The sequence below is a fragment of the Prenolepis imparis genome, unplaced genomic scaffold (genome assembly GCF_030444845.1).
Source record: "Prenolepis imparis isolate NDT839.2.m4 unplaced genomic scaffold, iyPreImpa1.0 SCAF_10, whole genome shotgun sequence".
NCBI classification, from domain to species: Eukaryota; Metazoa; Arthropoda; class Insecta; order Hymenoptera; family Formicidae; genus Prenolepis; species Prenolepis imparis.
Window position 1 is genome coordinate 8,919,732 of NW_028141168.1, and position 26,865 is coordinate 8,946,596.

Consider the following 26,865-nt stretch of genomic DNA (forward strand, 5'->3'; position numbering starts at 1 on the left):
TCGATTTCGCTCGAGGACCACCGGATACCTGACGACGATCGGCGCATTCAGGTGCAAATTGAGCATATGCGGTTGTGAATGTCATCTGTAATTTCTGACCTTCCCGAGCGCTCTCCGTCATGTTGTTCGTTAAAGACGTATTTCATTAGATTGAATTTGCACAACTATCCAATGCAATTAGAATGCATTGGAAGTGAACATAGAGACAAATTATTATTGACTTTAATAATAATAAATCAGTTAAAAGAAATTAATATAAAAGGAAAAATGTTTGTTTAATAATTAATTAAATATATTGTTCTCAAAAATAAATAATCATATTACCAAGTTTTCTTTGCAATATTTGCAAAATATATATGTTTTCGTCGATGAGAGAAAAACATTATTAATATAATGTCATTTATTCAACTAAAATTTTTTAATGATAATTATCTCTACTTTTGATGTAATAGAAATAAATAATTAATAACTATGAAGAAGTAATTTTGTCGTTTTAATTTACGGGTAAGAAGGATCATATGAGGGTGTATAAAAAAATATTGCATTACATAAGTATTTGTTGTAAACGACTTTTATGTACAAATATGATCAATATTTATACAACATAGTTCTACGTCCACTTTGTTAATATTGTATAATGACTATTCTATTTACAAAAATTTTGTCTCTCGTGTTATAAATTTACGTATCGTTTATTTGTGGCAGTGTAAGTTTTTTTTTTTGTAATCTCTTAGATCCATGGACCCAGACGACTCTCGAGTACGTTAGCCGCGTCAACGCGTCCCATCAGTCTTAAATGGTTTAATAAATCTGCTAGAGCCGTAGCTTCGCGATGTCTAGCTTCCCATAAGTCCAAAATATGTTCCGTTGGACTCGCTTTTGTCGCAAAATAGTCGACGTATCTGTGGATTTGCAAAATGTTACGCCGGCGTAAATTTATTTCGCAAATCCGCAAAAGGAAGATAGATTGTAAAATATTCAAAACTCACCGATCTACTTGTAGTCTTTGAGCCAACATCCGCCAATCATTTCCGCGTGCGCTTGGCGGATCCAGACACTGACATAATTGCTTTCTAAGCGTCTTAGAAAATCTAGAGCAAATCGAAATAAAATTTCATTGGTTTCATTATATCAATTAATTTCGATTTTTTAAAATTATAAATAAATAAATATAAGAAATACCTGAAGGGTCTCGGTACAACGGATTCCGTGGATCTTGCCGAATTTTTCGTTCTTAAGACAATCGAGGATTCCGTCTTATTGGCATTCCTCTTCCCGCTCATGTTATTCCTTTTTGCAAGATCAAGATCGATCCTAAGAAGCAAGCATTGATCTTCGAAACCACGTTGACAAGCACGAAGCTCGAAGCCGAGTCTAAGGTCGCCGGCGACTTTTTCTATTCTAAAAGTACGCCGGATACTTATCCTCGAGGACGCCCAAATGCGCCGGTAAGGTACTTCCAGTCGCTCGGCAAAACCGCTCTCTCTGTCTTCGAGATCGATGCGAAGCGAGGTGCCGCTTGCACGAAATCCGAGAGTACCATGATCGATGTGAGTGCTACCTAAACGACGTTCCTGCATAACATATTATTTAAAAATTTAATTAGCAAATTAACGCTTTATTAATAATTTTTGGCAGGAATCAGCCGATTAAAGCGTTAATTTGCTAATTACAAAACTTAAAAATACTTATGTGTTATAAAAATAAAAATAATTTGTTTTACATAATATGTTATAATTCTTTAAACTCGATTAATATTTTTGACAGTTATCAGCTGATTCCTGTCAAAAAATATTAATCGAGGATAAGGTATTATAACATGTTCTTTACAACACTATAACAACAGAAGCGCGTACTACGAGCAAGCCATTGTTCTATTTTGTATTTTAAAAAATGATATTAAAAAAATTAATATAAAATTTGTTTAAACTAGATTAATATTTTTTGACAGAAATCAGCTGATTAAAATATCAAGTATTTGCTAATTAAATTTTTAAATAATAATATATTATAAAAATTAAAATAATATGTTTTAAATAATATATTATGGTACTTTAAACTTGATTAATATTTTTTGACAGTTATCAGCTGATTCTGTCAAAAAAAAAATTTTTTAATATTTTTTTTAATATATAAAAAAACGCAAAGGAAGATTCGTTATACAAACTATACTGCTAATAATCTCTATACGTACACATGTTTATGGTCGGCATGCAAATTTCACATACACATTTCGGACTTACCTGTTCGCTTACGAGCTTGAATGACGCTTTCGTGTCCTCGAGCACCCGGCATCTGACGTGATCGCGTTCGCGAGACAGGAAAACCGCTATGCAAAGCCGCTTCACGGCCAATCCAGGTGCGACCACCGAGTTTTCTCCAGCAACTGCGTAAACACTGGGGGTTTCCGTGACGAGGAACACACCGGAATGATCGAGTTGCGCAAACGGTTGACCAGGCATATTCGTTGGATCGCCGCCGAGCATCAGCACCTTACGCCAGACTGTCACGGACGTCGAACCACTCGAGCTCATCGATGAGCTCGTAGAATTATTCGAACGGGTCTCCAGATCGATCTCCGCGGACCACAGACTCAGCTCCCAGTTTCCGGTTCTCAATTCAGCGCAGTGCTCGAACTGAAGGATCACAGGTTTCACCAGATCGATACCCGCGGGTCCGCAGGCCACCACGGCGGACAGCAACGTAAGTCCAGGTGGAAGATTCGGTCTAAAGGAATTTTCTCCCAGAACGGCGAGATGCAGACTGTGTCGACGACCGCGCGGAATCGCACCTTCCGGCACAGACATCGAAACGCCTACTTCGGGTACGACCAGGAGAGCACCTTGCTCATCGATTACGGCTTTCACGATAAAGCCACTACCGTCATCCGGCGCGGATCGCTCGTTCTCGTCCGGTCTTTCATCGTCGTCCTGTTCGTCACCGTCTTCGTTTGTGCTTTCTGGATTCGCTTGATATGTCGAGCCTGAGGTTATATATAAATGCAATTTGCCATAGATGAAAAGCATTCATCCGGGCACGCGGAAAAAAAAAGTATTAAAATAATTTATCGAACATTTTGTTCGACGTGCATTCATTTTTCAACTTTGATCGAATAAGAGAGAATCCGAGCTATCTTGTTTGCAAAATTATTTTCCAGAAGAGATTGATTTATTGAAACTGATTGCATAAAGAGCTCTCGTGTTCTCGAACTTATCGGAATTCCTTACGAGAAGATCGTCCCTCCTCATTATCTGACATGCCGCGTCCTCGTTGCGAATTCTTGCAAGAAGACCTAGTTACGGAGGAGCTCGGAGATGGTCTCGTTGTCGACGGTAATGACAATTGCGGAACATCGTAATGATGCTCGGAACAGGATCTGCACATTGCGTCAACGCATCGTAAAATTATGTTGATGTAACCGGATATTGATTTATATATATCGTGTACCGTGTTCTCATTATTTTTTGATCGGAAATAGATATACCTGGGTAATCTGACGGCATTCGATTCGTCGATTACATGTTCGAGACGCCTATCGCTAGCCAAGACGGAGCGTTCGTTCTTAGAAACGACTGATTTTGCGAGATCATCCGGACGACGAAAGTCTAATCTCGCAACACCGTACAACGCCTCCATTCTTTCTTTTCGGCGCATCAGACGAACGAAGAAAATTGTCGTTACGGCCAAAATTATCGCGGCTAAGCTTAAAGTGATCCACAGTGCGAGAATGTTTCTGTAATCTACTGCTCTAGTCGCTAAAAGAAAAAATATTTTCTTTTTCTTTGGAAAACGAAAGCTCTTGTGACAAATAATTAAATCGTTTCTTTACCTTCTTTAAATACTCTTGGACCATCTTGTCCGAGCGCTGCATACAATAAAGGAAAAAATATTTCAGTCTCTATTTCATATGCTATAATAATTATTTACATTAAGAGAGACTGTACATCGACATTTAGAAAAACTAATCGCTTTGGAAATCGGCTTGGAAAATATCTCAATTTCATCCATCTAGGCAGTCTTTGTCGATGAATCATCCGCATGCAGTCATCAAATTTTACGAATAGCAATCGAATGCGGGGCGATTAAAAAGGCCGCTCCTCCCACAGATAAATCGTTAGGCATCGAGCGCGGATCACGAAGAACAATAAGAAACAGAGAAACTCGGCTGGAGCTCACCATTACATCGATCCGTGGAGCAGGACTCGACGATGACGTCCTTGCCTTGACAGGGACGACCGCCATTGCTCGGCGGGGGGTCGTTGCAGGATCTCCTTCTTACCCTCGAACAATCAGGACCGCATACGGACCACGAGGACCAAGTTGACCATCTGCCATCAACCGCTGTATGCAACGAGGTGAAGTTGAAAATCTCGGTGAAATTGCGATTATCTGATTTGCGAGTCAGCGAAAGAATAGATACATCTATATCCGCGTATCTTGATCAGGGGAAGGACCACATATTTATAGCGCTTAAACGTCTAACATTTAGGGCGTTTGTTAATTCGTATATTCTATAACGAGTCGCGCGACATAACTCTATATTATTTTGTGTGTCGCGTGAATGAGTCTTTATAGTTTACCTACCGGGGCAGGAAGGATTGCATTCTACCCTTTGTGTGGCTGGTCCTGGGCACGTTTGACCGCCGTTGATTGGAACAGGATTTGTACATGTTCTTGTCCTCTTTTGTACGCCTCTACCGCAGCGAACGCTGCACTCTGACCACCCGGACCAGGACGACCACCCGCCGTTCACTGAGAATGGATCGGGAAGAGAGAGAGAAAAAAATATCGACGAAATTAAAACGGGAACAAATAACATCTTGTTATATGCCCCGCGGCTCGAACAGGCCGAGACGTGAATGAATTGCTTATCCAATGCAACGTCAATTAAAAATAAGAAAATCAAAGTTTAATCACCGTGAAATCTGCAAGCGCATCGACTTCGAATTTAGTTCGTGACAAAGAGCTATATCTGCGGTGCAGATATTGGCTACGCCATTCTTTTATATATCTCGAGGATACAATATAAATAAGAAAGAGATTTTTTTGGCAGATATATATAAATAACAATATAATAAATAGAGACTAAAAATAGGAGACTATATAAGCTGATATAGACCCATAAATTCTTTAGCATCTTTATCCATTCTTCAGCATTTCTTAATCCGTTCTCCAGTTTGTATACCTATAGATAAAAATAAAATAGCCCACCGTAAATCGTAAGCACCGCCGGTTCGCTGACCCTCCTCGCGGCGAGGTTCTCGGCGACGCACGAATAGTTGCCTTGATGCCTCAATTCGGCCTCTCCGAGGAGCAAATGTCCGTCAGCGGATTGCACGAAGCCGGATGCGGATGCCTCGTTGGGATCCGCGTCGGAGGGAGCGGAAGCGGCGCCGGCGGCCGTCGTCTCGAGAGGCGAGCCGTTCCTCAACCAATATACCTTCGGTGTCGGTACACCCAAAGGTGGCGAACATCGCAATTCCGCGTTACGACCGACCTCCACTGACAGCGAGTACGGCGGCGACAGGAAGTGCTTCTTCAGATCTATGTATCGGCCAGGCGATACCATCAGGCAGTTTTTTAATATCCGCTCGCGGGAAAAAGCACGCTCGAGAGGACGTCGGATGAGAAATAAAGAAGGAGAGAGAGAGAGAGAGATATCTGTACTCAGCGATATTAGGGGGATCGCGTACAAACATACGAAAGGGCTTTCACGATTTCGCCATCAGAAAGGCGGAAAGAGATTTGCGGCGCGAGAACCACGGAACACACATAACGGCGGTCATTCGTCCAACCTGGCTATCCGTCGCGGCATTATTTGCCGCGCCACGTCCGCGCTCAAAAAGCGAGGCTTTCATATCTGCTCTCGTTGAAGAGCGTAAGCACCGGGACCGAGGCTACCTATAGACGTATAGTGTACCGCGACGCGGCGGTTACGCGCTTTAGAAACTGGCGGGATTCTATATGCCCACGTTATATGTACGTAGACCGGACTGATGGATGATACGTCCGACCATCACAAAGTCCGCGTTATGGATACCATCTACAAATGCATTTATGTTGCGCCCCTTTACTTATCCTGTCTCTGTGGCTTCGAGGATTTTTTTCATACGATACGTTGTAAGATACAAATGCAATTTTAATACGTCACTTTATCAAAGATCTTTTAACAAAATTTAATTTTTTTTTCTTCATTTACATAGAACTCGCGTACGAATGACTCCACGCGAAAGTTACTTCTACCTTGTGAGCGCATTTATGAGCGATAAACTTCTATTTCGAACTTTGCTCCCCTCTAATGAATAGCAAGTACGATCGTTGTTCCGCACAATTTATTTTCTTCGTCGTCGTCCGTGAAAATGCATTATTCTACGAGGACAAAATATTTAAACGTTAAACATGCACGAATAATTCAATGCGCGTCATCGCTCTTGCTGAAATTAATTGTCCGCGCTTCGTTTGCTCGAAAGTGGAATAAGATTGTTGCGCGGAGAATCGTTTCTACGGCAAATCGCGTAGTACACATCGATTTGATCGACATCATGGATTCAATTTCGAAAGCGCGTCGGCATTCTGTTTGAACGCAAATACCGATTTAATTTTGCATCCTGTTTGCCGCGCTTATTTGCGCGAGATAGCGCGACTCGAAATGTCTAAATGAAAATTGCTCTTGCGCTACACCTTTTTCACGAAGCGCCCACCACCAATCCCAATGCAATCGTATCGTTATTGGAATTCCATACACGAAAAAATACCAAAATACACTTTTCATACGGCTTATCGCGACTGTATACGCGACTTTATTTTAGCTTTGATAACCGACGAATGTTCCGCGTTGAATGACAGAGATTGTCCCTGTGTTTCCTCTCTCTGGAAAAAAACGTAACGCTATTTCGAGGCTTACGCGTCTGTCGTTTCGTTTGCAATAGAATATCGATTAGATTTTGTACTCGATTTGCGCGTCACAGGACACTTGATGAAAACCGAATCGCGTTCGCTCTGTCGCTTTAATTTGTTCCATCTTCCGGCTCATTGCAAAATATAAAGGAGAAGGGGAGATGAACTTCACATCCGAGTATCGTCAAGGGCTTTAAACGAGTTACGAAAATCATATTAACAAAGTTACTATAAATAATAATAGTACATATAATGAAATAACCGAGACTACTCATCGCATATTTAATGAGACGTGATTTGCATGAGATCTTTCTGGGACATCTCGTCACACGCAAGTGCAATTATATGCAGGAAGAGAGAATGTCGAGAAATATAATTGCATATTACGGTAATACTACAAGTGTATAATAAGCTTATCATAAATTTATAATTATCTATTTTTACACTCCGCGAATTAGCACGCCTACGTGAATTACGAGGACGGAAATCTTTGAAATAGTTGTTACTATTGTGTCCGTTCAAAGGGACTTCGTGCTTCTCCTCGTATTAACGAGTGAAAGTGACGTAATCTCCTGAGTTAGAGCACGTCACGTATCGCGGAAACGAGCGGTGCATGGTCATTACCGCAACGAGAGAAGGAAAATCCTTTACGTCGGTAAAGAATCATTCAAAGCGAATGGAGGGAATGTACACAGGGGATAGAGAGCCTGGCAGGGAGAGAAAGAGACAAAGGATGTGGAGGACTCTCTATACTTACAGGCGACCTCAACCGTAGCGGGTTGCCCTCGAATTTGACCTGGTCCCGACCATGCCACGCACTCGCACTTGAATCTCTCTTTCCCGAAGTACTCCTCGACCTCGTTCCTCGTCACGTTCAACTCGACCTCGACGACCCTCGTTCCAGTACGAGGGTCGACGAAATCCTGCTGCTGCGAACGCTCGGCCCGCTCGCCGTTGCAGCGAAAATACACCTGCGGAAAAGAGTTCGGTGGAGCGTGCAGTTTCGCGTGCCGTGAAAGAAACAACTTGTCTTTGTTAAATTGCGGCTAAGTGGGTAATAAGAACAAGGAAGCAGAGAGAAAGAGAACCATGCACAAAACTTCTCTGAACCGAGAAGGAAATAAAGACAAAGAAAGGCATTCCGCGAAAAGTCCTAAGAAGAGCATTGTGCGAGAATGATACTCTCATGGATTCGCGTAATACAAAGGAGCGAGTTGTAAAATACCTGGGGGTAACGAGAAAATATATGTAATAAGGCAACAGATCTTCGTAGAAAACGTTAAACGTAAAAGAGGTGCAAATTAGAAATTATTAGTGTATTACCTGAAGAGCGTGCGCGGCGCGACAGTGCAACGTCGCCGGTTTCCCTTTGACGACAAACGTGTCGACGGGCTCCGCCAGAAAAATCGGCAGGGAACCGCCAGCGATGAGATCGGTATCGCTCGTTATAGTCGCGGTTTCGTAGTCACCGTAATCATAATCTTCGACAGGATAACTCTCCTCGTCATCCTCCTCCGCGTCATTCTCCTCCTTCGTACCTACATATAGCGAGCACACGCTTATCCCTTTTGTGCGAGCCGGAAAAAATCGATAATTTCAACGCGATTCATTCCGCTAATCCGATAGAGCCGTCAGCATAATCCTTCCTCTCCCCCGATTATCCATACGTTTTCAAATTTTTCATATCGAATCGATTGAATTAAATCGTCGCCGCGGGGCTCGTTCTTGGTCCATCGAGGGGGACTAAAGCCGCGTCACCGCGATAAAGAGAAACGACGATGTGTGGAGACGGCGTTATCGGATTACTAATGGTGCATTATCGGATCCGATAACGTGTCGAACGTACATTTCTGCTCGTCCTTCCCTCGAAAGTCTATCGCTATTCGAAGACGCGATACGTATATATTTAGCTGTCGAGTTGAATAAGAGATGCGAAACGGTAAAGCAGGCTCAGCGATGCGTTTTAGCGGATTTCGCACGCGCGTATATCAACCCCACGCGCTTACATCTCACGGAGATTTTACGCTTCGTGTTCGCCGTCCCGCTTCTAAGTCCCCGCAGAAACTTTATTATATCCCGAAACGATTGCGCCTCTCTTGTTTTACTCGTCGCAGTAAGCCAGGCACTGGTGGACGATGATTACCCCCGACTGTCACGCTCATGAGAAAACATGTCACGATCCGTAACGAGGGGCTTACGCGAGGAACGCGAGACGTAAATTTACGTCGCGATTTCGAACGACTGGCCGGAAGCGAGCGAAATAAATTTTCGGTGGTCGCGGAAGCGCCGACGTTGCAATAATAGTTATTAATATTTAGATTTGTTCGGCGCACCTAACAATATAACATGATATATAATGGGCAATGTTATATTTTATTTTTAAATAAAAATCAACGTGCGAGATGCAGTTGTATTTTACGTAAATGTGGTGAAGCTAATTGAATCTTGACATTTGGAAAATAATTAACAGATATTGTCAAACTTGTGAATCTATGCTTTACTTCGTTATTCGTTACTTACTTTCGAGCGCGCTGGCAAGGCGAAGAAGCGTTAAAAGAAGAATACTGATCCTCAGCTCCATCTCGTTTTACCTCACATTTCACTCAAACCGGCGTTTTATTCGGTGCCACTTGGAGAAATTAATAGACACAACAAATTTCATGCTCTACGCTGACACGTCTTACTAGTGTCGCGCTTATTATCACCTTCCTCAAACGATTTGAACTTCATAACCGGTGATTATTGTGTCAAATTTCATTTAATATCTTGTACGATTTTAATAAATATCCGCAATGCACAGTCGTGCACCGATGATTCGTGTATCAGGACAGATCGCATTCGCGATTGATCGATGAATAGAAATAATCCCGATCAATTGTTCGTCGCACGCGAGATCTCTATGACAGATCCAACGATCAAGTGTCATATTTGCCGCGCGTGCAAAGTTTTCAATTTGCAAAAAGAGAAGCCGTGTCTCTTCGAAAAATGCCAACGACAATTAGTCGCGGCTCATCTCGGAGACTATATGACGAATCTGTACGAGGGTGCTCGCACTTGCATGGTTGCACTCGCGTTCGAGCGTGCGAAAGGGGGGACACGTGACCAGCCTTCGAACCCCTCGAGAAGCACGATAGCGAGCGAAACCGAGGGAAACGAGGAATTCGCTAAGGGAGGGTGGCTGCGCGATGCTCGCGGGTCGGCACGCGGTGGACGACTGAACTTGCCGACGTGCGCGCACCTCTATATATACGTATATATACGTCTCACTTCGATACCAACGCTCTTCTTCATCCCCTTGTCGTCGGGGGTGTTGCTGCTGCTGCTGCTGCCAATGGTGGCGGTATCTGCGGCAGCGGCAACGACGACAACGACGACGGTCACGGTGATAGTGGTGATGGTATGGTGGTGGAGGTGGTAGTGATGCCGGAGGCTGCGCTTTCTTTCGCGAATGTTTTCCTTCCGCGCTGAACGATGATCGACAGATCACTCTCTCAATATATGCATCCGTATGACTCTTATATCCGCCTTTATAGAAAGTGGTCGCTCTTCAAGCTCGTTACATCGGAATTCCACAAGTTCGGCGAGCATCGGCACCACCTGCGGTTGCCACCTGCGCAAATTCGCATTTACATATTCCGCATCCAAAACTCGTCGGATTAGACTCTCGGCGAGATCTCCGGAGATCTTCTTGATTTACCTCGAATCGTGACGGTTTGCCTTGAGTTATCGTCGTGCTTTGATCTTCGGCTCCGATAAGTCGCGAAAGGATCCCCTTCCCGTGCCAATTGCTTGTGTAAACTTTCATCGAGTTCCCGACACGATTGCTCGTAGTCGCGTGCTGCTCGGACGGCGAATCGATCTTGCCGTGGTACTTAAAGTCAAACAAGCTTGTACAGATATGTAAATCGCGTTACGCTCTCCAAGTCTTGCCTAGCTAGTCGATTAATTTGATGTATTTTAATTCCAATTGCCGGTCTCGAACTGTTCGTAATTGCTCACCAAAGGGCAGTCTATCGAGCGAGAGCTATCTTTTAATCGATCGAATAATTTCACGGATAGAGGAAGCAGAAATGTCTGTGCAAGTAGAATCATCTCGCGGTCAATCCATCTCGCGAACATTTTTTAACAAAAATTATACATCTCTACGAGAGATTATATATCTTGTACATGATCTGATGTTATGCAAAAATGTTTGATTAATAGACTAGTTAAATGCTTGTATATACAAACGAACTAAATAAAATTATACTTGATACAAGATGCGCAGAGTTATCATAAAGTGCGTCGAATATATTTTCATAATAAATCATAATAAATCAAATTTAATATAGTTGATAAAAAAAATTGTAAAGGAAGTGTAATGCAAAAAAATCTTTCTTTACGATATATAGCATTATCGACAACTGCAACGCGGGAAACAATTCGTCAGATAGTAGTAATTTTCAAACAGATCAAATTGTGACGTTTCCATTCCACTATGATAGAGCGCTCTGCCAAAACTTTTCCGACACACGCATTTGTAAAACGAAGACAGTTTCCCCTCTCGTTTTGAAATTCATCACGCGTGAAAGAGCGGCGGAGAAGTCATCGGCAGCAGCTCTCTCGTGTCCTATTAAAATTCGTCAAATTCGCTTCGCGGGCAATTAAAGCTGCGGCGGCCGGCCGCGTCAAATAAATCAGGGATCAATAAATTAGCGGGCGGTTAAAGCTCGGGGGCTGTGACTTTATCTGCGCGGTGGCATCGTGCCACGCTGCATCGTCTACCCAGAGCCGGGAAGGCAGAAACGGAAGCTGGCCCCAATAAAACACTTGCTACCCAACGCTCTTACGTTTACGTCTGCGTTTGCGCCCCTTTCCTCCGTACTCTAATCTGCATTTTAAATGTCGACGCCCCCCCTTACAGATAACGCCGTGCACCGGGACCGAAACCCACCTCGTCCTCGCCACCACCGGCCGACGAATAGGTTCTCTCTCCTTCTCTATCTCTTCCTTGTTTTCCTCGTCTCTCGTCAGCAGCCACTTCGTTCCCCGACTCGCCGGATGCGTTGCCACCGGATACCTCGCGAGTACATTCTCGCGCCCGCCGCGAAGATAAAAGTACCTGCCAGGATGAGCTACGGAGATCCCGTTCGTGTACCGTCAGCTATGGGCTGAAAGAGCCTGTCCGCGAACATTTCGCCAGACGACTTCATTGTTCGCCACGTACTTTTCGGAGTTCCGTCTTTTCGTGCGATATCGGCCCAGTTTGCAGCTCGTCGGCGAACTCTTTTTGTTTCAGAGGTAACGAGCTGTGCGGCGGCTTTCCTCATCCGCTTGAAAGCTGGTTTATGGATCGTTTGGGGCTTTCCTTTATGGCGCGACTGGGAACCTTAATATTCATTTTTGAATGTGTCTTCGTTACCTCGCGAGAATCAGCCACGGACGAGAGAAATGCTGAAGAAAATAATTACTCGGCACCTTGTGGAATATAAAAAATGCGTTTAAAGTACGTGATAAAAAAACGAGAAATTGATATTTTTTTAATTTCAAGATTTAAGAAAAATTGTTCATTATATTTTATTTATTTAGATTATTTCTTAAACTTTATCATGGGTATAATGACTTTTATATAATATATCTTACTTCCGTAATAATATCTCTTCAAAATATCTCTTGCACGCAAAATATCCGCATTAAGTGGAGATCATCTGGCATCTGCATCATCGAGAAATGAGGCGTCGCGACTTCCTCGACATAAATTCCATCATTGATAGCTCAGGCTGAAGCAACGCTCGATTTTACGATCCCTTTTCGAATTCAATGGAATAAGAGTTACGACGCACTGAATATATCGTGAAAGGAGCGACGCAGAAAAGAGTGAATCAGAGATATTCTACCATTGTTGTTGGCCAAATGACCGAATATGATCGCTCGAAGTAAAAAGCTCTTACTACTTTTCCTTCCCCTCGGTTGTGCAATTGTTACCATTTGTGTCGGTTTCGCAAACGCGAAGAGAAAGCGACGAGAAACACTGCTGCTTTATAGTTACAGTCTTGCTAAAAGTTTTCCGAAGTTCGAAGACTCTCGATGTGCCAACTTCTTTCTTCGTGAAACTTATTCGCCTGTTGATTTTTTAATCAGATGATTTGCAACCGTGCTTCTTAGAAAGCAAACTTTGTTTTTGCAACAAAAAGTAAATATTGATTAAATTTTCTAAATAATATTTTGCGTAAATTTTATAATAATTATTCATTAAAGTATTGATTAAATTTATTAATAATTGAATGTAATTATTGATTAAAACATTTTGTAAAAAGATAAGTACATGCTCTTTTAAGGCTCGTCTCTAGACAAAAAAAAGGAAGACGTTTATGCAATCTTACAAATTGTTCATATAGAAGAGTATAAATACGATGGGGAGGAAAGGGATGACATGCACCGGTGGGGCTGCCATTTCCGAGCAAAGTGCCAGTAAAGTCAAAGAGACAACGTCACATCCTTTCTAGCGGGATAGTCCTCTCCCTGCCTACCCCTATGGTGACTTTTGCAGACATCGTCATCATACGCGCAAACAATGGCTTTTTGCGAGCGACTGCGTGAATCGCGAAAAAGTGAGACAGCCGTGCGGAAGAACCCTTTGTCTTTGGGGTACACTCGGGGTATTTTCGAGGGGGTCGCCTCGAAGGAGAAAGGTCCACGCTTCGCCAGCCATTCTTCACTTACTAAGAATGAACGCGAGCCTTTTGTTTTACGTTCAAGGAAAAAATATTACTTTTCTTGGAGAAAAACTTTAACTGTGAAAAAAAATTACGGTTACTTATTTTAGTAACATTATTTTACATGTAATTCTAGCGCTTTTTTTACGCTCTCAAATGAAAAGATTTCGCGATTTATTATTGCAAGTATTCTTTTATAACTTTCAAGTAGTCTTGAAATCTAAATTATTCATTAAATGCTGTTATCTGGTTGCATTTCATATTATTTCAAAGCCTGACAAGATACGGCGCTATGCAACGACACGCAAATGTACAGTCTTTTGTCGTTCCATTCTCTCACCTAGTTGTAAACCAACAAAGCTGCAAGTGGCACAATAGCATCGCCGTACATCGAGGAGACACTTACATGGCAGACACTAGAACAAAGTAGCGTGACACTTTCAGTAACAGAAGCGTCATCGGACAGAGATACGTCGGAATGTCGACGCGCTGTCTATCTGTCCTTGGCAGACAATACGAGATCGGAGGACGGACGTGGCCGAACCGCGCCCCTTTCATGTACCACTGATTGATACCCTCGGTCCTGTCCGACGTGGGGATGCGACGGTAATGTCGCCCTCGTTGCCAGTCTCGCGTACGGCCACATTATCAACGCCAGACCCAAAATGTACCGATTAACTAAGCGCCCGATGCTCGACATTGCCGAAAATGTCGAATCGCGCGTTCACCGTTTCGACGTGTGCCCAAGTATAGATGCTTGCATAGACGGTGAAGACATACACCCTCATCATATTACACGAGCTCACGATTCGCATAATATCAGATCGTGTTTTATCGAAATAATTGATCGCCCGTAGCGCCATTATATATATAATCTATTAATATAAAACAATTATTGTGTAAGTAGTGCATACGTATATTATATATACATGGGTATAGATTTTTTTCAATGCCTTTTCTCTTCACACGAATATTTTTCTAAAAATATGAAATTTCAGAAAGTCGCTTTTAAATGTACACGATGAAACTTTAGCGATACAGCACGTTTCTTCATTTTATGCACGTAACTGAGCAATAACTGTGTCGCAGGATATGTTAAAGCGGTAGCTCTATTTCCGCCCGTCGAACGTCGTCGTCGTCGGGCGATGATCAGTATTACCGTGCTTCCGGTGACTTGTGACAAATGTCGTTTCCTTTGCATCGAACCAGCATGAGTAGAGCGACGTTTCAAAGGGCTTATCCCGGCGGCATTAAAAGGTCGGACCCGCGCGGATACGCCGTTGCGGAGTTATCCGCCGCATCCGTCGTTTCTTGTTAGAGTGACATTCGCAAGAGACGATCAAAGGCGACATTCCTCGCAGGCAAGAATCTGCGGAATTGCTTCCCAGACGCAAGCCGTGCGTGACGATTTGGCGAGGAAATTAGCGGGTCGTTGCCTACGCGGCTCCTTGTCATCGGTGTCGCGTCCCTGTCGTACCACGGGCGTTGCCTGAATTCGCGTGAGTGCCATTTTAATCGCGCACAAAGCGTCAGTTATAACGCGAATTACCTCGGGGGGAAAGACTTATCGATTTATGCACACACTTTGACGCTGACGTAGGAAACGCACAGTCAAGTCCATTTAATAATTGTGGATTTATAAAAATTTACGCAATGTATTTTACGCAAGAGTAGACTTTTAGCAATATATGACACAAGTGAAACTTTTATTTTAATTACTTAGATTTTTTTCGTATAATATCAAGTCCTCTTTAAACAGATTATATGCGCCATTATATTTGTGCACATCTATTTTACATTCATGTTTATTTTACATGCATATAATATTTCTTCATATTCTATTTCTATTCTATTTCTAATGACAGAAATCATTTCTGTTGGTTCTATTGTCGAATGTATAACTCATGTTTTAAAAATCTCAGCGACCATTTTCGATGGTACTATGGAAATATACAAGAAGTGAATTTTTGGCTCGTCTTAAAATATTAAAAGTCGACACTATATCACTGCGAACCGACGTTGTAATCTGCAATTAAATTATTTTACAAGAATTATCCTTGCGCATTATATATATATGTGACGTATGAAATTTGATCTCTAATTTTTCGTAATAATTAATAGCTTGTTATCTCAATACGTGTATTACTAATATTTTTGTTTTCCGAAAGAAATGCAGTATCAACGTTTGACAAATACCTTTTCTTTTCCTTGACAAATAACTTCTGCTGCATGTATTTTAAATTCTCTGTCAAAATTAATTTCGGAGGAAATCGGCGGAACCCTTGATAAGTTGCACTTCTTTGTCCGTGAAATAAGGCAGTCGCGAACGAAAGAAAGTCCTCTTGAAAGAGACTTTTGAAGTCTATTTGATTTCTCATCAGTTCGCCGCTTTTGCTAAAAATTGAATGGGTGAGCCATTGTACTACTGCGGAGGCCTCTTCTCTGTCCGTAAATATCAGTTTGTGAATCATCATTTTGCAGTTTCCATCCACGTATAAAATTGAATTATTTCAACTTTTCCTGTCGCCGATTGCGTGAAAGCGCGCTTTTGATACGTTGCAAAAAGAATTTTTAGATTTTAAAATAAAAAAAAGTTCGCGACTCGAACTTTTGTAGCAGCTTGAATATAACAAGTCCTGCCGTTATTATACATGTTGGTAATGCATACCATTTTGTGACTGGCGAAAATTTTCATTATACATATTATACACTTTCGCGTGCTAATAGCATATAATGACCGCAAAGATAATCTGCAATGCCAGATTGATTAATTGCCGCTATATGCGTACTGCGGTCAGAGTGCGCCATCAAGTTCGCCTCGTTTATGGTAACCCAAAATTTCATCTAAAAGCAGAGTTAGAATGAGCATATAGAAAGAGCGATATACATCTAAAAAATTGTAAAATTTTATAAAATATGTTATGAAATGTAATAATCTTCTATTATTTTGTAGCATATACGTAAAATCACACACTTGTTTTCAAGATTACAAAGTTTTGAAAAATATGGAATCAAGTTTTCTTCCTTTTACTTGTGTGTTTACACTGTATATACTCCATCTCCGCGCGAAGGTTTTAAATATTATTCTAGCATAATCTTGGAATTTTACTAGTATAGGATTTGTATATCCTTTCAAAAGTTGTAAATTGAGTCCAATCAAACATGGTAATCATAGGTGTCATGCATTTGCTATAAATTCATTAATGACAATATTATAGTGTCCTATAGCATCCTTGTTAATGAAGTTTACGAAGTCATGCGGCAAAATTCTTGTCCGTGACAAGGATATCTTAAACATTTTAGACAGCAAATGAGTAAACTTCTTAGATGACGCCTAAGCATCATATGTCATAATATCCCCGCATACCAACTTGCATGCTTTTTGGAAATAAAATATCTTCCTTGTAATATGATTTAAAATTTGTATATTCTATAACATATGTAAAATTAAAATATTTATACTCTTTAACATTATTCAGGATACATTATTCTAATAACGAATTAATCCAACCACCCAATTGTTGCAAAGTATATGGAAGATTCCGATAAAATATTATGACTATAGATTGCATTCCATTTACAAGTATCTCGTTGATGAAGTAATTGGAATAAAGAATGACATTTTCGTTTTTTGAAATAACTATCCGATAGAATTTTCGATCAGGATAACGATATTGTATATAAATTGTACTATAAATAAAATGTACAATGAATATTTTAATAACTTTCTTTAACAGTTATAAATAAAGAGATCAAAATAAAGTATTTTTTAATTACAATATTAAGATATAAAGAGATACCTGTTTTAATCACAAATATAGTGTTTACGTGTTACGTTTTATCAATATTTTACTTATTTCAAGATTTTCCGCTAGTTTAATATCCTCTGTATATATACGTGAGACGTGTTAACCACCATATCAGCATTACTTTGGTTGATAATTGGATTCACGTGCATCATGTAATCCCAAATGGATTGCTCTTCGCCTATAAATTACTAATTACAATTCGAAACAGTATTGATTATGTGTTATCGAAACATATGCAGCAATTTATATGGAGTAAAAGTGCATTAAAATTTCAGTTTTACTTTTAATACTTTTGGTCTATACTATACTTTTAATACATTAGTGTCTATAGACATATGTATATTATAATACGTGTATATTAATATACATAACTATACATATATTATCGATCAGACTAATATGCTTTATGTTAATTTAATTTCATATTTTTTTATATTGTTAATATGTTATTCAAAGCAAAATAATTTCACGCACTGTGACGATTGAATATTTTTAATTAAGAATTATGCGCAGTATTTACCACTGACATTCCATGATTCTTTAATTTGATAAGTAGCCGTAACTACTCCGAATTTTCTCTATATTGCTATTGTAATCTATTATAGTCTTTGTGATCTTCAGATAATCACTAGTTTGACTGATTGAATATCGGATACGTGAGCCAATTATTGTAAAATTTATGCGCTCTTTCTGCAATATAGCTAACTATCGAATTTCGATGAATTCGGCTCAGATACAAACCAAATTATTATGCAAACAAAAGCTGTTATCTGAATTAGATAGCTAAATTATTATAAAATTATAATTACATTTTATAATATTCTAATTATTGATTTATTTTTAAACTACTTGCTGGCTGGATATCTTTTGCATACGTATGATAAAAATCGCTAGAAGTCTCGCCATTAATTCGATCCGAAAAATTTACAGTTTGTCAGACTAACGCTAAAGTTATATTTGACTTTTAGCATAGTAATGGAAACACTCTAAACTTTTTTAAAAATTTTAATTAAAATTTGATTATATTCATTCATGTCATACCCGTTACATTCCATGCGCCCTCACATTGGTATGCCGAAGTAGCTACCCCGAAATGGAAACTATCTGCAAATTTATTATTGGCAAGAAAATTTATGTATTTTACTTCAGTTGAAGAGAAATGATATTCAAATATTACATTTGGTTTGTTATTCCAGATGATATAGTATTCTTGAAATAACGTAATATAAAAATGTAATATAAAAAAAGCACTTTAATATTTCTTTAATAAATCTTTATTTTTTTAAAATATTGAATGCAATGCATAGACAAGTTTTCTACAAACTAAAAATGCAAAAATATATATGCGTAAATAATTATCAAGTTATTACTAATATGTAATTACATAATGTTCTGAAGCTCAATTAATATTGTACATGCCTGATATGTTATGCAAGAAAATCGAAGTATTTTGGTAATATAATCAATTTTATGTATTTTCTTCTTAATACAAAAATACATATTTTAAAAAGTATATAATACATATAATTTTAAAGGTATATAATATAGAATTAAACATAACATATTGAAGATAACAAAATGCCTATTCTTAATAATATTTTTATTTCTCTTTCCGATATTACCGCATTGGTTTATTATACACACATCAAAGAACGTTAAATTTCATTTTATCCTTGATATTATGGGTAATAAGTATGGCCGTAGTCTTTCCAGTTGCATGATCTTATATTTGAAAAACATTTGCCTTTCCTTACGCGTCATTACATTTGACTGTTACAGTTCAGTGAACATCTTTTGCCATCGATTTCCCACTTTCGCAGTATTGATCTTATTGTTAGCTGCGATCTTCCCTGAAAGTATGAAAAGAAATGTATTGCACTACAATCTTTTTCCTTGTTTGAATATTTATGAAATTTTTATATTTTTATATTATATTATATTGTGTATTATATTTTCCATGAACGTAAATAATTTACAGAAACTGACAGTACTAGAAAATTAAATAATTTATTAACTGTAAGAATGATTCGGTTACAAGTCAAAAGTACAAATATTTCTAAAGGATATATGGAAAAAATATTATAAAAGATTAATATTATATATGTATATATTTTTTAATAATTATATTTGTAATTATATGTTTGAGAGTGCATAAGATATATTAATTTATAATCAGTCAAAATCAGACAGTGGTACAATGTTGATATCTCTTGGGAGGTACAGAGAAAAAATGGAGAACTTTCTTCGATCGTCGATAGTGCCACGGAGTTTGAATCTCGTTAATAACATTCATGTTTTTCGATTTACCCAAAGTGACATTAAAAGATTTCTTCAGAACGGATGATGCAATGTATGGATGTATCTATGTTGCAAATCATTAATTAATTAAATATGTATATTCCTAATTGGTTTTTCATTAAATAATAATTAATGTTTAATTATAAATATTTTTTTGAAGTCATATATAATATTTATAATAGTTAAGTTGCGTTTTCTAATATATCTGCGATTTATGAAGCCACTTTGTACACTCTACACACGGATATGGCAAAAATACAACAGACGGAATAATGCAGGATGCCAGCCATCTCATAGCTGTACCTCATACATCACCATCTGAAGCATCCGGTATTACTCTCATATGCTACGAGCACGCAATATCCTGCCATGTTACAACTAAGTAAATACTATCGAATGCTTTTGCGAGTCGGAAGATTAAAGACTGAAGCCGATCGAAGGCAATCACTCGTATGTCATTAAGTATAATTTCTCGAGATTAAACTAATGCAGAATCCATCAGAAATAATGTGATTAAAGGATAATCGTGTATGCATACTGATATGCGTTCAAATGTGTATCGCATAATTCTTTTGCGATGTATATATATATAAAAAAGTTAATTATAATTTTTTACATTTTTAATATTCTCTATAAGTAATTATATATAGCTAATTACAATTTTTATTTGATACAAAACTTATACAGAAATAGAAATAGAATATTGACACACAATGAGTATTTAATAAAATATATCATCGATTATTTATTAAGTTGTAAAACAATAAAGCTTACGTGATAATGCAATGGTCCTGGTCCTTTGATATCTTCCTTTCTTTCACGAGGTGCATAACATATCACGCCATGCTTTACATTCTTTGATATATCTCCGCTAATATTATAATGCGCTGGACCTATGTATGCATAATAAAAAAAAAAAAAAAAATGAAAAGGTTTCCCTGATAATTTTTTTTATTTTATTTACTTTACTTTATACCTGGTACATGGAAATCGCCTTTTAATGTCATCGGAAACCGACAGGCACGTGATCCGAAGGGTGAAATTAATCGTCGGCAAAGGAAATCGCATCTATCACGATTAGCCTTGAAGGCTGATAAAACTTCGTAAGCACCCGGATCCGGTACGTCATCCTATGAAAATTAAACGAGTTTAATCCATAGAAAATTTTTTAATACTGATTTACAATTTTTTTTTTACATTAGAATTATTTTTACAAGTCCTAAGATAGAAAATTCAAAAATCCTGTTCGATAAAATTAAAAGATTGTGAAATAATAAGAGGGGAAAACTCCGCTTCCTTCATAATTTAATCACTTAGGGTGGACGTCGATTCGACACAAATCTAAGCGCCGATGTTTCCGGCAATCCGCAATTCGCATTACAGAGACAGAGACACCAAGCAGGGATTGGCTCGAATTTCCGGCTCAGCGAGCCGGAAGTGATTTCTCTGGCCACGCGCCTCTACGTGGAAATGACCTGCAGAGCACAGCAAAATGTCATTTCCGGCGTACAGTCTCTACTCTTTCCTTTCCTACGTTATGCAAATACAGCTTCCAGGATTGGTACGCCGCTGTTGACAGGTCCAACGAAAAGAAAGATGCTCATTGATAACCACTCAAGTTATCATAAAATGATTTATTTCGACAAAGAATTGACACGACTAGTTAATAACCGCATTAGTTTACCAACGCGAAACATGCAGCCGCATCAAACTGCGTTTACAGTTTTGCACCGTTTCAATTGTTTAAGTGAGACGCCATCAGCTAATCGAACCTACACGAACTCATCGAACACAAGCGGAATCAGCAGCAAGTCGTACTGACGGTTCTATCCTGGTCTATCTACCAGCTGCGGCATCGAATCTCGTCCCAACGCTCTCGATTAACGGCCAGATTGGATCCTAGCCCCGAATCGCCCCGGGTACAGATGCATCGGTCCGATCCACTGCCATTAATTTCGTCTCCGGGTCTCCTGATTACCTTGCGTTTCCAGGATTACTCGAGTCCACCGAGCCCACAGATTCCTGAGCGAGCCGAAAGAATCTTCGGACGTCCGACCACAGACTTACCGTGACTACTAGCCCGAGTTTCTCGCCGTCTTGTTAGCGTTGCGCAAGTAATTTCGATTGCTCTATTACTCTATTTATAGCAGCACTCATCACTATTTTGTTTTACAATAATCCATTGAATATGTTATTATAATAGATATGTTATTCTTTTGCTTATTTTAATTTATTATTTCATTCATTTTTTTTTTTAGTCTTCTCATTATTTTGTGAATCTCATATTGTATTATATAAACAAAAAATATAATTAATCTCTTACTTTTTAAGTAGTCTAAATATAAGTTTGTTCATACAGGAAGACAGAATTTTTTAATAATTGAAAATTGTGGATATTATAATAATAGTTTCAAGAAATATACGAGTTATTTACTATATGATTTTATAGCTAATACTTTGTTAAACCAATCTTATCAATTTATGCAAATTATTGCTAACATATTATGTTTTATATGTTTTTTAGTTTTCAGAATTGTTATTTGTATAATCGAGTAAGTTATATATAAGATTACAAAACTAGTTTCTATTTAATTTATATGTATATAACTTTTGTATAATATACTCACATTTTTGCGAATTTTTGGAAATCTCTCCACTCTTGATTTAAAGACTGCATGATATACTGAACATTTTTCCTCATCTGTTACTTCGCATTCATCGGTTAAGGTACATTCATCATCACTGCTTAATAATGTCAGTGTTTTGTAAAACTTTAGATAATCGAACATCTTTTCATACTTATTCTTAAAACGCTTTGCAGACTCAAAACTTAAATTTCCGACTTCTGTGTGGTAATTCGCAGGTCCTACAATGCAAATCCATGTAATTTATCACGAATTTGATGCGTGAGTATTAACATTTATTTACATAATATATACCTGGTGTCGTCACATCAACAATTCTCTTGAAACGAGCACTGAATGTGCCAAAAGGTGCATGTAGAATAGAACCGTAACAAATTTGTTGAGTTGCGACTTCATATTCTCCAGGTCCAGGTGTATCCGATTCCAAATTTTTTTCGAATCTCTAAAATAAAGAAATAAGTCCTTTTTGTATAATTATTATCGAAAAACATACACATGAGAAGAAATAATAAAAATGAACCTTTGCTGTTTGGTTGAAAAGTAGAGGCTTTTTTATATGTCGGTCACACTTACATGGAATACGTTTGTATTTATCAAACACGCTTTTCGATAGGTCGTAATGATTGGGAGCCGGAAAGTTCTTTATGGAAAAGCAGATTTTCATGAGACGATTCACAAGTATAAAAAAAGTTTCCCGGCTCGAAGTTTTCGCGAAAGAACCGGTGACTGCGCGAAAGTTACAAAGCATGTTCTTAAAATTACTTGGCGTAATTTTTGTTGGTACAAAGCTTCCAAGAAACGCGGCTGCTTAGCGGCGGCTCTTTTCGCTTCCCTAGTTCTCTCGTTGTGTATTTGGGCGAGACTTTTCTTTGTCTCGTGCTCATAGTCCCCAGGACCCGGTGTCACGAAAGTCCGTTCGTCATCTCTACCCTTCATTCTGCTCCAAAAGTTTCCTTTGTATTTCAAAGTAGTAAAGTTTGTCTCCTACGGTATAAATAATCGTTCGCAAGATCTTTTATAAAGCAGAAGGCACAATATTTTCATACCCCTCGAGGAACATCGTAAAAATCGGTCGGTTTATGCTCGATGACCGAATTTTTCATAAACACCCCGTGTTCATCGTAGTCGTATCCGCCGATGTCACGTTTCGAAGGAATAGATAGGCCTGTTGAATACATAAACATCCGCGGAGGACGAACAAGCCATAGCTAAATGTAACAAATAGATACGATGAATATATTACAAGTAAAAATAAAAATATTTAAATGTACATGAAACTGAGCACATGTGCAATCATTTATATATATAAAAAAAAATATTTTTTTTTAAGCAAAAACAACTAATTAATTATATATCTTGTAACATTATGTGATACAGCATTATACAACATTAATAATTTAATACAAACGTTGACAAATTAATAACAAATAAAAAAAAATAAATAAAAAAACAATCTTCTCTATAAAATATTAAATGCTCACACACGTTAAATATTGAAAAAAATATACTGATACGTATATTATTTACATATAATACATATATATTACTGTCATGGAAAGGAAAATATTTAATTTTATATAAAAACGAAATATATTTTATACTTTGCCTGCGGGACCACGCAAAGTGCCAGGATGAGATCTTATTTTTCGACATGTTTTCTTGAACAAATCATCCGGCAAAGTGTACTCTGTTGGACTTGGACCTTCATACACCTTTTCTTTAAATCTAACATCGGTGTAATCGATGACACCACCTTGTAAATTATTGAATCTCATAGAATGTCGAATGTACATATATACATGCCGATATCGAGCACAGAAAAATTGCAAATAAATGAGGCATGAATAGAGAAAATGCACGTTCTGGTATACGTTTCCGTGGTGCCTCTATATTGTAACAGCCAGGACCTGGAAACTTATGCGCGTCTTTTGGTATGCTGAGTGTCTGCCTGCTCGCTCCGCTCAAAAATGGATAAGCGTTGTCTATAGAACACGCAGTCGCATAATATAAAAGCATACACAACGCGAGCGAATGCAAATTTCACGAAAAAATTCAAGATTATTGTACATTATAAGTTACCTGGATCTCGAGTTGGCTTTGATAGATCCGATATGTCGTAAATCCCTGGACCTATTCGGGCAGAAGTCGACATCACTCGTTTTACGAATCTTTCCGTTTTGTCGAAAGCCATGCATTGGCTTTTGCATACACAATTGAAAAAAAATCTCAAAAGCATATATAACTTATAACCTAAACGTCAATGTTTTCTTGTAAATGTTTTCTTGAAAATACATTATAATTGTAAGACAAAAAACAACTGAGAATCAAATTTTTTTTAGAAACGAGCCAAAAATTCATCGATTATACATTTTAATAGTACATTGATTACAGAATCTTTTGGTACCATGCAGATACCAGCGTAGAAATTTTTTAATACGATATACATAAAATAAGGATGCTTCGCACAGCGTCCGCGTCAAAAAAGTATCAATTTCTAATATTTTAAGACGAGCCAAAAATTCACCGATTATACATTTTAATAGTACATTGATTACAGAATCTTTTGGTACCAAGCCGACAACAGCGTACAAATTTTTTAACTTGATATATATAAAATAAGATTGCGTCGCATGGGGTCAGCGGTAAAAAAGTATCGATTTCTAATATTTAAAGACGAGCCAAAAATTCATCGATTATACATTTTAATAGTACATTGATTACAGAATCATTTGGTACCAAACAGACACCAGCGTACAAATTTTTTTACTTGATATACATAAAATAAGGTTGCGTCGCATAGGGTCAGCGGTAAAAAAGTATCGATTTCCAATATTTTAAGACGAGCCAAAAATTCATCGATTATACATTTAAATAGTACATTGATTACAGAATCATTTGGTACCAAACAGACACCAGCGTACAAATTTTTTAACTTGATATACATAAAATAAGGTTGCGTCGCATAGGGTCAGCGGTAAAAAAGTATCGATTTCTGATATTTTAAGACGAGCCAAAAATTCATCGATTATACATTTTAATAGTACATAGATTACAGAATCTTTTGGTACCATGCAGACACCAGCGTACAAATTTTTTAATTCGATAAACATAAAATAAGGATGCGTCGCACAGCGTCCGCGTCAAAAAAGTATCAATTTCTAATATTTTAAGACGAGCCAAAAATTCACCGATTATACATTTTAATAGTACATTGATTACAGAATCTTTTGGTACCAAGCCGACAACAGCGTACAAATTTTTTAACTTGATATATATAAAATAAGATTGCGTCGCATGGGGTCAGCGGTAAAAAAGTATCGATTTCTAATATTTAAAGACGAGCCAAAAATTCATCGATTATACATTTTAATAGTACATTGATTACAGAATCATTTGGTACCAAACAGACACCAGCGTACAAATTTTTTTACTTGATATACATAAAATAAGGTTGCGTCGCATAGGGTCAGCGGTAAAAAAGTATCGATTTCCAATATTTTAAGACGAGCCAAAAATTCATCGATTATACATTTAAATAGTACATTGATTACAGAATCATTTGGTACCAAACAGACACCAGCGTACAAATTTTTTAACTTGATATACATAAAATAAGGTTGCGTCGCATAGGGTCAGCGGTAAAAAGTATCGATTTCCAATATTTAAAGACGAGCCAAAAATTCATCGATTATACATTTTAATAGTACATTGATTACAGAATCATTTGGTACCAAACAGACACCAGCGTACAAATTTTTTAACATGATATACATAAAATAAGGTTGCGTCGCATAGGGTCAGCGGTAAAAAAGTATCGATTTCTGATATTTTAAGACGAGCCAAAAATTCATCGATTATACATTTTAATAGTACATAGATTACAGAATCTTTTGGTACCATGCAGACACCAGCGTACAAATTTTTTAATACGATACACATAAAATAAGGGTGCGTCGCACTGTGTCCGCGTCAAAAAAGTATCGATTTCTCATATTTTAAGACGAGCCAAAAATTCATCGATTATACATTTTGATAGTACATTGATTACAGAATAATTTGGTACCAAACAGACACCAGCGTACAAATTTTTTAACTTGATATACATAAAATAAAGTTGCGTCGCATAGGGTCAGCGGTAAAAAGTATCGATTTGCAATATTTTAAGACGAGCCAAAAATTCATCGATTATACATTTAAATAGTACATTGATTACAGAATCATTTGGTACCAAACAGACACCAGCGTACAAATTTTTTAACTTGATATACATAAAATAAGGTTGCGTCGCATAGGGTCAGCGGTAAAAAGTATCGATTTCCAATATTTAAAGACGAGCCAAAAATTCATCGATTATACATTTTAATAGTACATTGATTACAGAATCTTTTGGTTCCATGCAGACACCAGCGTACAAATTTTTTAATACGATAAACATAAAATAAGTATGCGTCGCACTGGGTCCGCGTCAAAAATGTATCGATTTCTAATATTTTAAGACGAGCCAAAAATTCATCGATTATA

At 38.1% G+C, this 26,865-nt stretch overlaps 2 protein-coding genes and 1 pseudogene across 4 annotated transcripts; all 3 read right to left on the reverse strand.

Moving 5' to 3' along the window:
• Positions 1 to 606: 606 nt before the first annotated feature.
• On the reverse strand, positions 607 to 10,111 carry LOC145941685 (netrin receptor UNC5C). 3 transcript variants are annotated; one of them, XM_083047927.1, is made up of 13 exons: positions 9,418 to 10,111; positions 8,221 to 8,435; positions 7,655 to 7,868; positions 5,212 to 5,544; positions 4,585 to 4,752; positions 4,177 to 4,341; positions 3,830 to 3,865; positions 3,485 to 3,755; positions 3,228 to 3,376; positions 2,244 to 2,983; positions 1,183 to 1,574; positions 990 to 1,091; positions 607 to 902 (listed from the first exon to the last, which is right to left on the reverse strand). In XM_083047927.1, the coding sequence occupies exons 1-13, from the start codon at positions 9,476 to 9,478 to the stop codon at positions 731 to 733; spliced, it is 3,018 nt and encodes a 1,005-aa protein (XP_082904053.1). In that variant the 5' UTR covers positions 9,479 to 10,111; the 3' UTR covers positions 607 to 730. The 3 variants fall into 3 exon arrangements, with proteins under 3 accessions (XP_082904053.1, XP_082904052.1, XP_082904054.1); XM_083047926.1 differs by having other exon boundaries at positions 3,228 to 3,755; XM_083047928.1 differs by lacking the exons at positions 3,228 to 3,376; positions 3,485 to 3,755; positions 3,830 to 3,865.
• Positions 10,112 to 15,706: 5,595 nt separating this feature from the next.
• Positions 15,707 to 17,550, reverse strand: LOC145941497 (myrosinase 1-like; annotated as a pseudogene).
• A 1,624-nt stretch (positions 17,551 to 19,174) lies between these two features.
• LOC145941498 (sperm-tail PG-rich repeat-containing protein 2) lies at positions 19,175 to 23,280 on the reverse strand. Its single transcript, XM_083047606.1, has 8 exons — positions 23,107 to 23,280; positions 22,865 to 22,984; positions 22,639 to 22,786; positions 22,327 to 22,565; positions 20,676 to 20,829; positions 20,474 to 20,592; positions 19,709 to 19,763; positions 19,175 to 19,251 (listed from the first exon to the last, which is right to left on the reverse strand). The coding sequence occupies exons 1-8, from the start codon at positions 23,278 to 23,280 to the stop codon at positions 19,175 to 19,177; spliced, it is 1,086 nt and encodes a 361-aa protein (XP_082903732.1).
• Positions 23,281 to 26,865: the final 3,585 nt, after the last annotated feature.

Excerpts from the sequence above, each read along its gene's own strand:
- LOC145941685 (XM_083047926.1), bottom strand. The coding sequence starts at position 9,478 with ATGGAGCTGAGGATCAGTATTCTTCTTTTAACGCTTCTTCGCCTTGCC. Across the intron at positions 8,436-9,417 it reads CCTTGCCAGCGCGCTCGAAA|GTACGAAGGAGGAGAATGAC; the intron begins GTAAGTAACGAA and ends CGCTATATGTAG. Across the intron at positions 3,866-4,176 it reads CTCCACGGATCGATGTAATG|CGCTCGGACAAGATGGTCCA; the intron begins GTGAGCTCCAGC and ends TATTGTATGCAG.
- LOC145941498 (XM_083047606.1), bottom strand. The coding sequence starts at position 23,280 with ATGAAGGGTAGAGATGACGAACGGACTTTCGTGACACCGGGTCCTGGG. Across the intron at positions 22,566-22,638 it reads TGTTGATGTGACGACACCAG|GACCTGCGAATTACCACACA; the intron begins GTATATATTATG and ends TTTGCATTGTAG. Across the intron at positions 20,830-22,326 it reads TTCCAAAAATTCGCAAAAAT|GATGACGTACCGGATCCGGG; the intron begins GTGAGTATATTA and ends TAATTTTCATAG.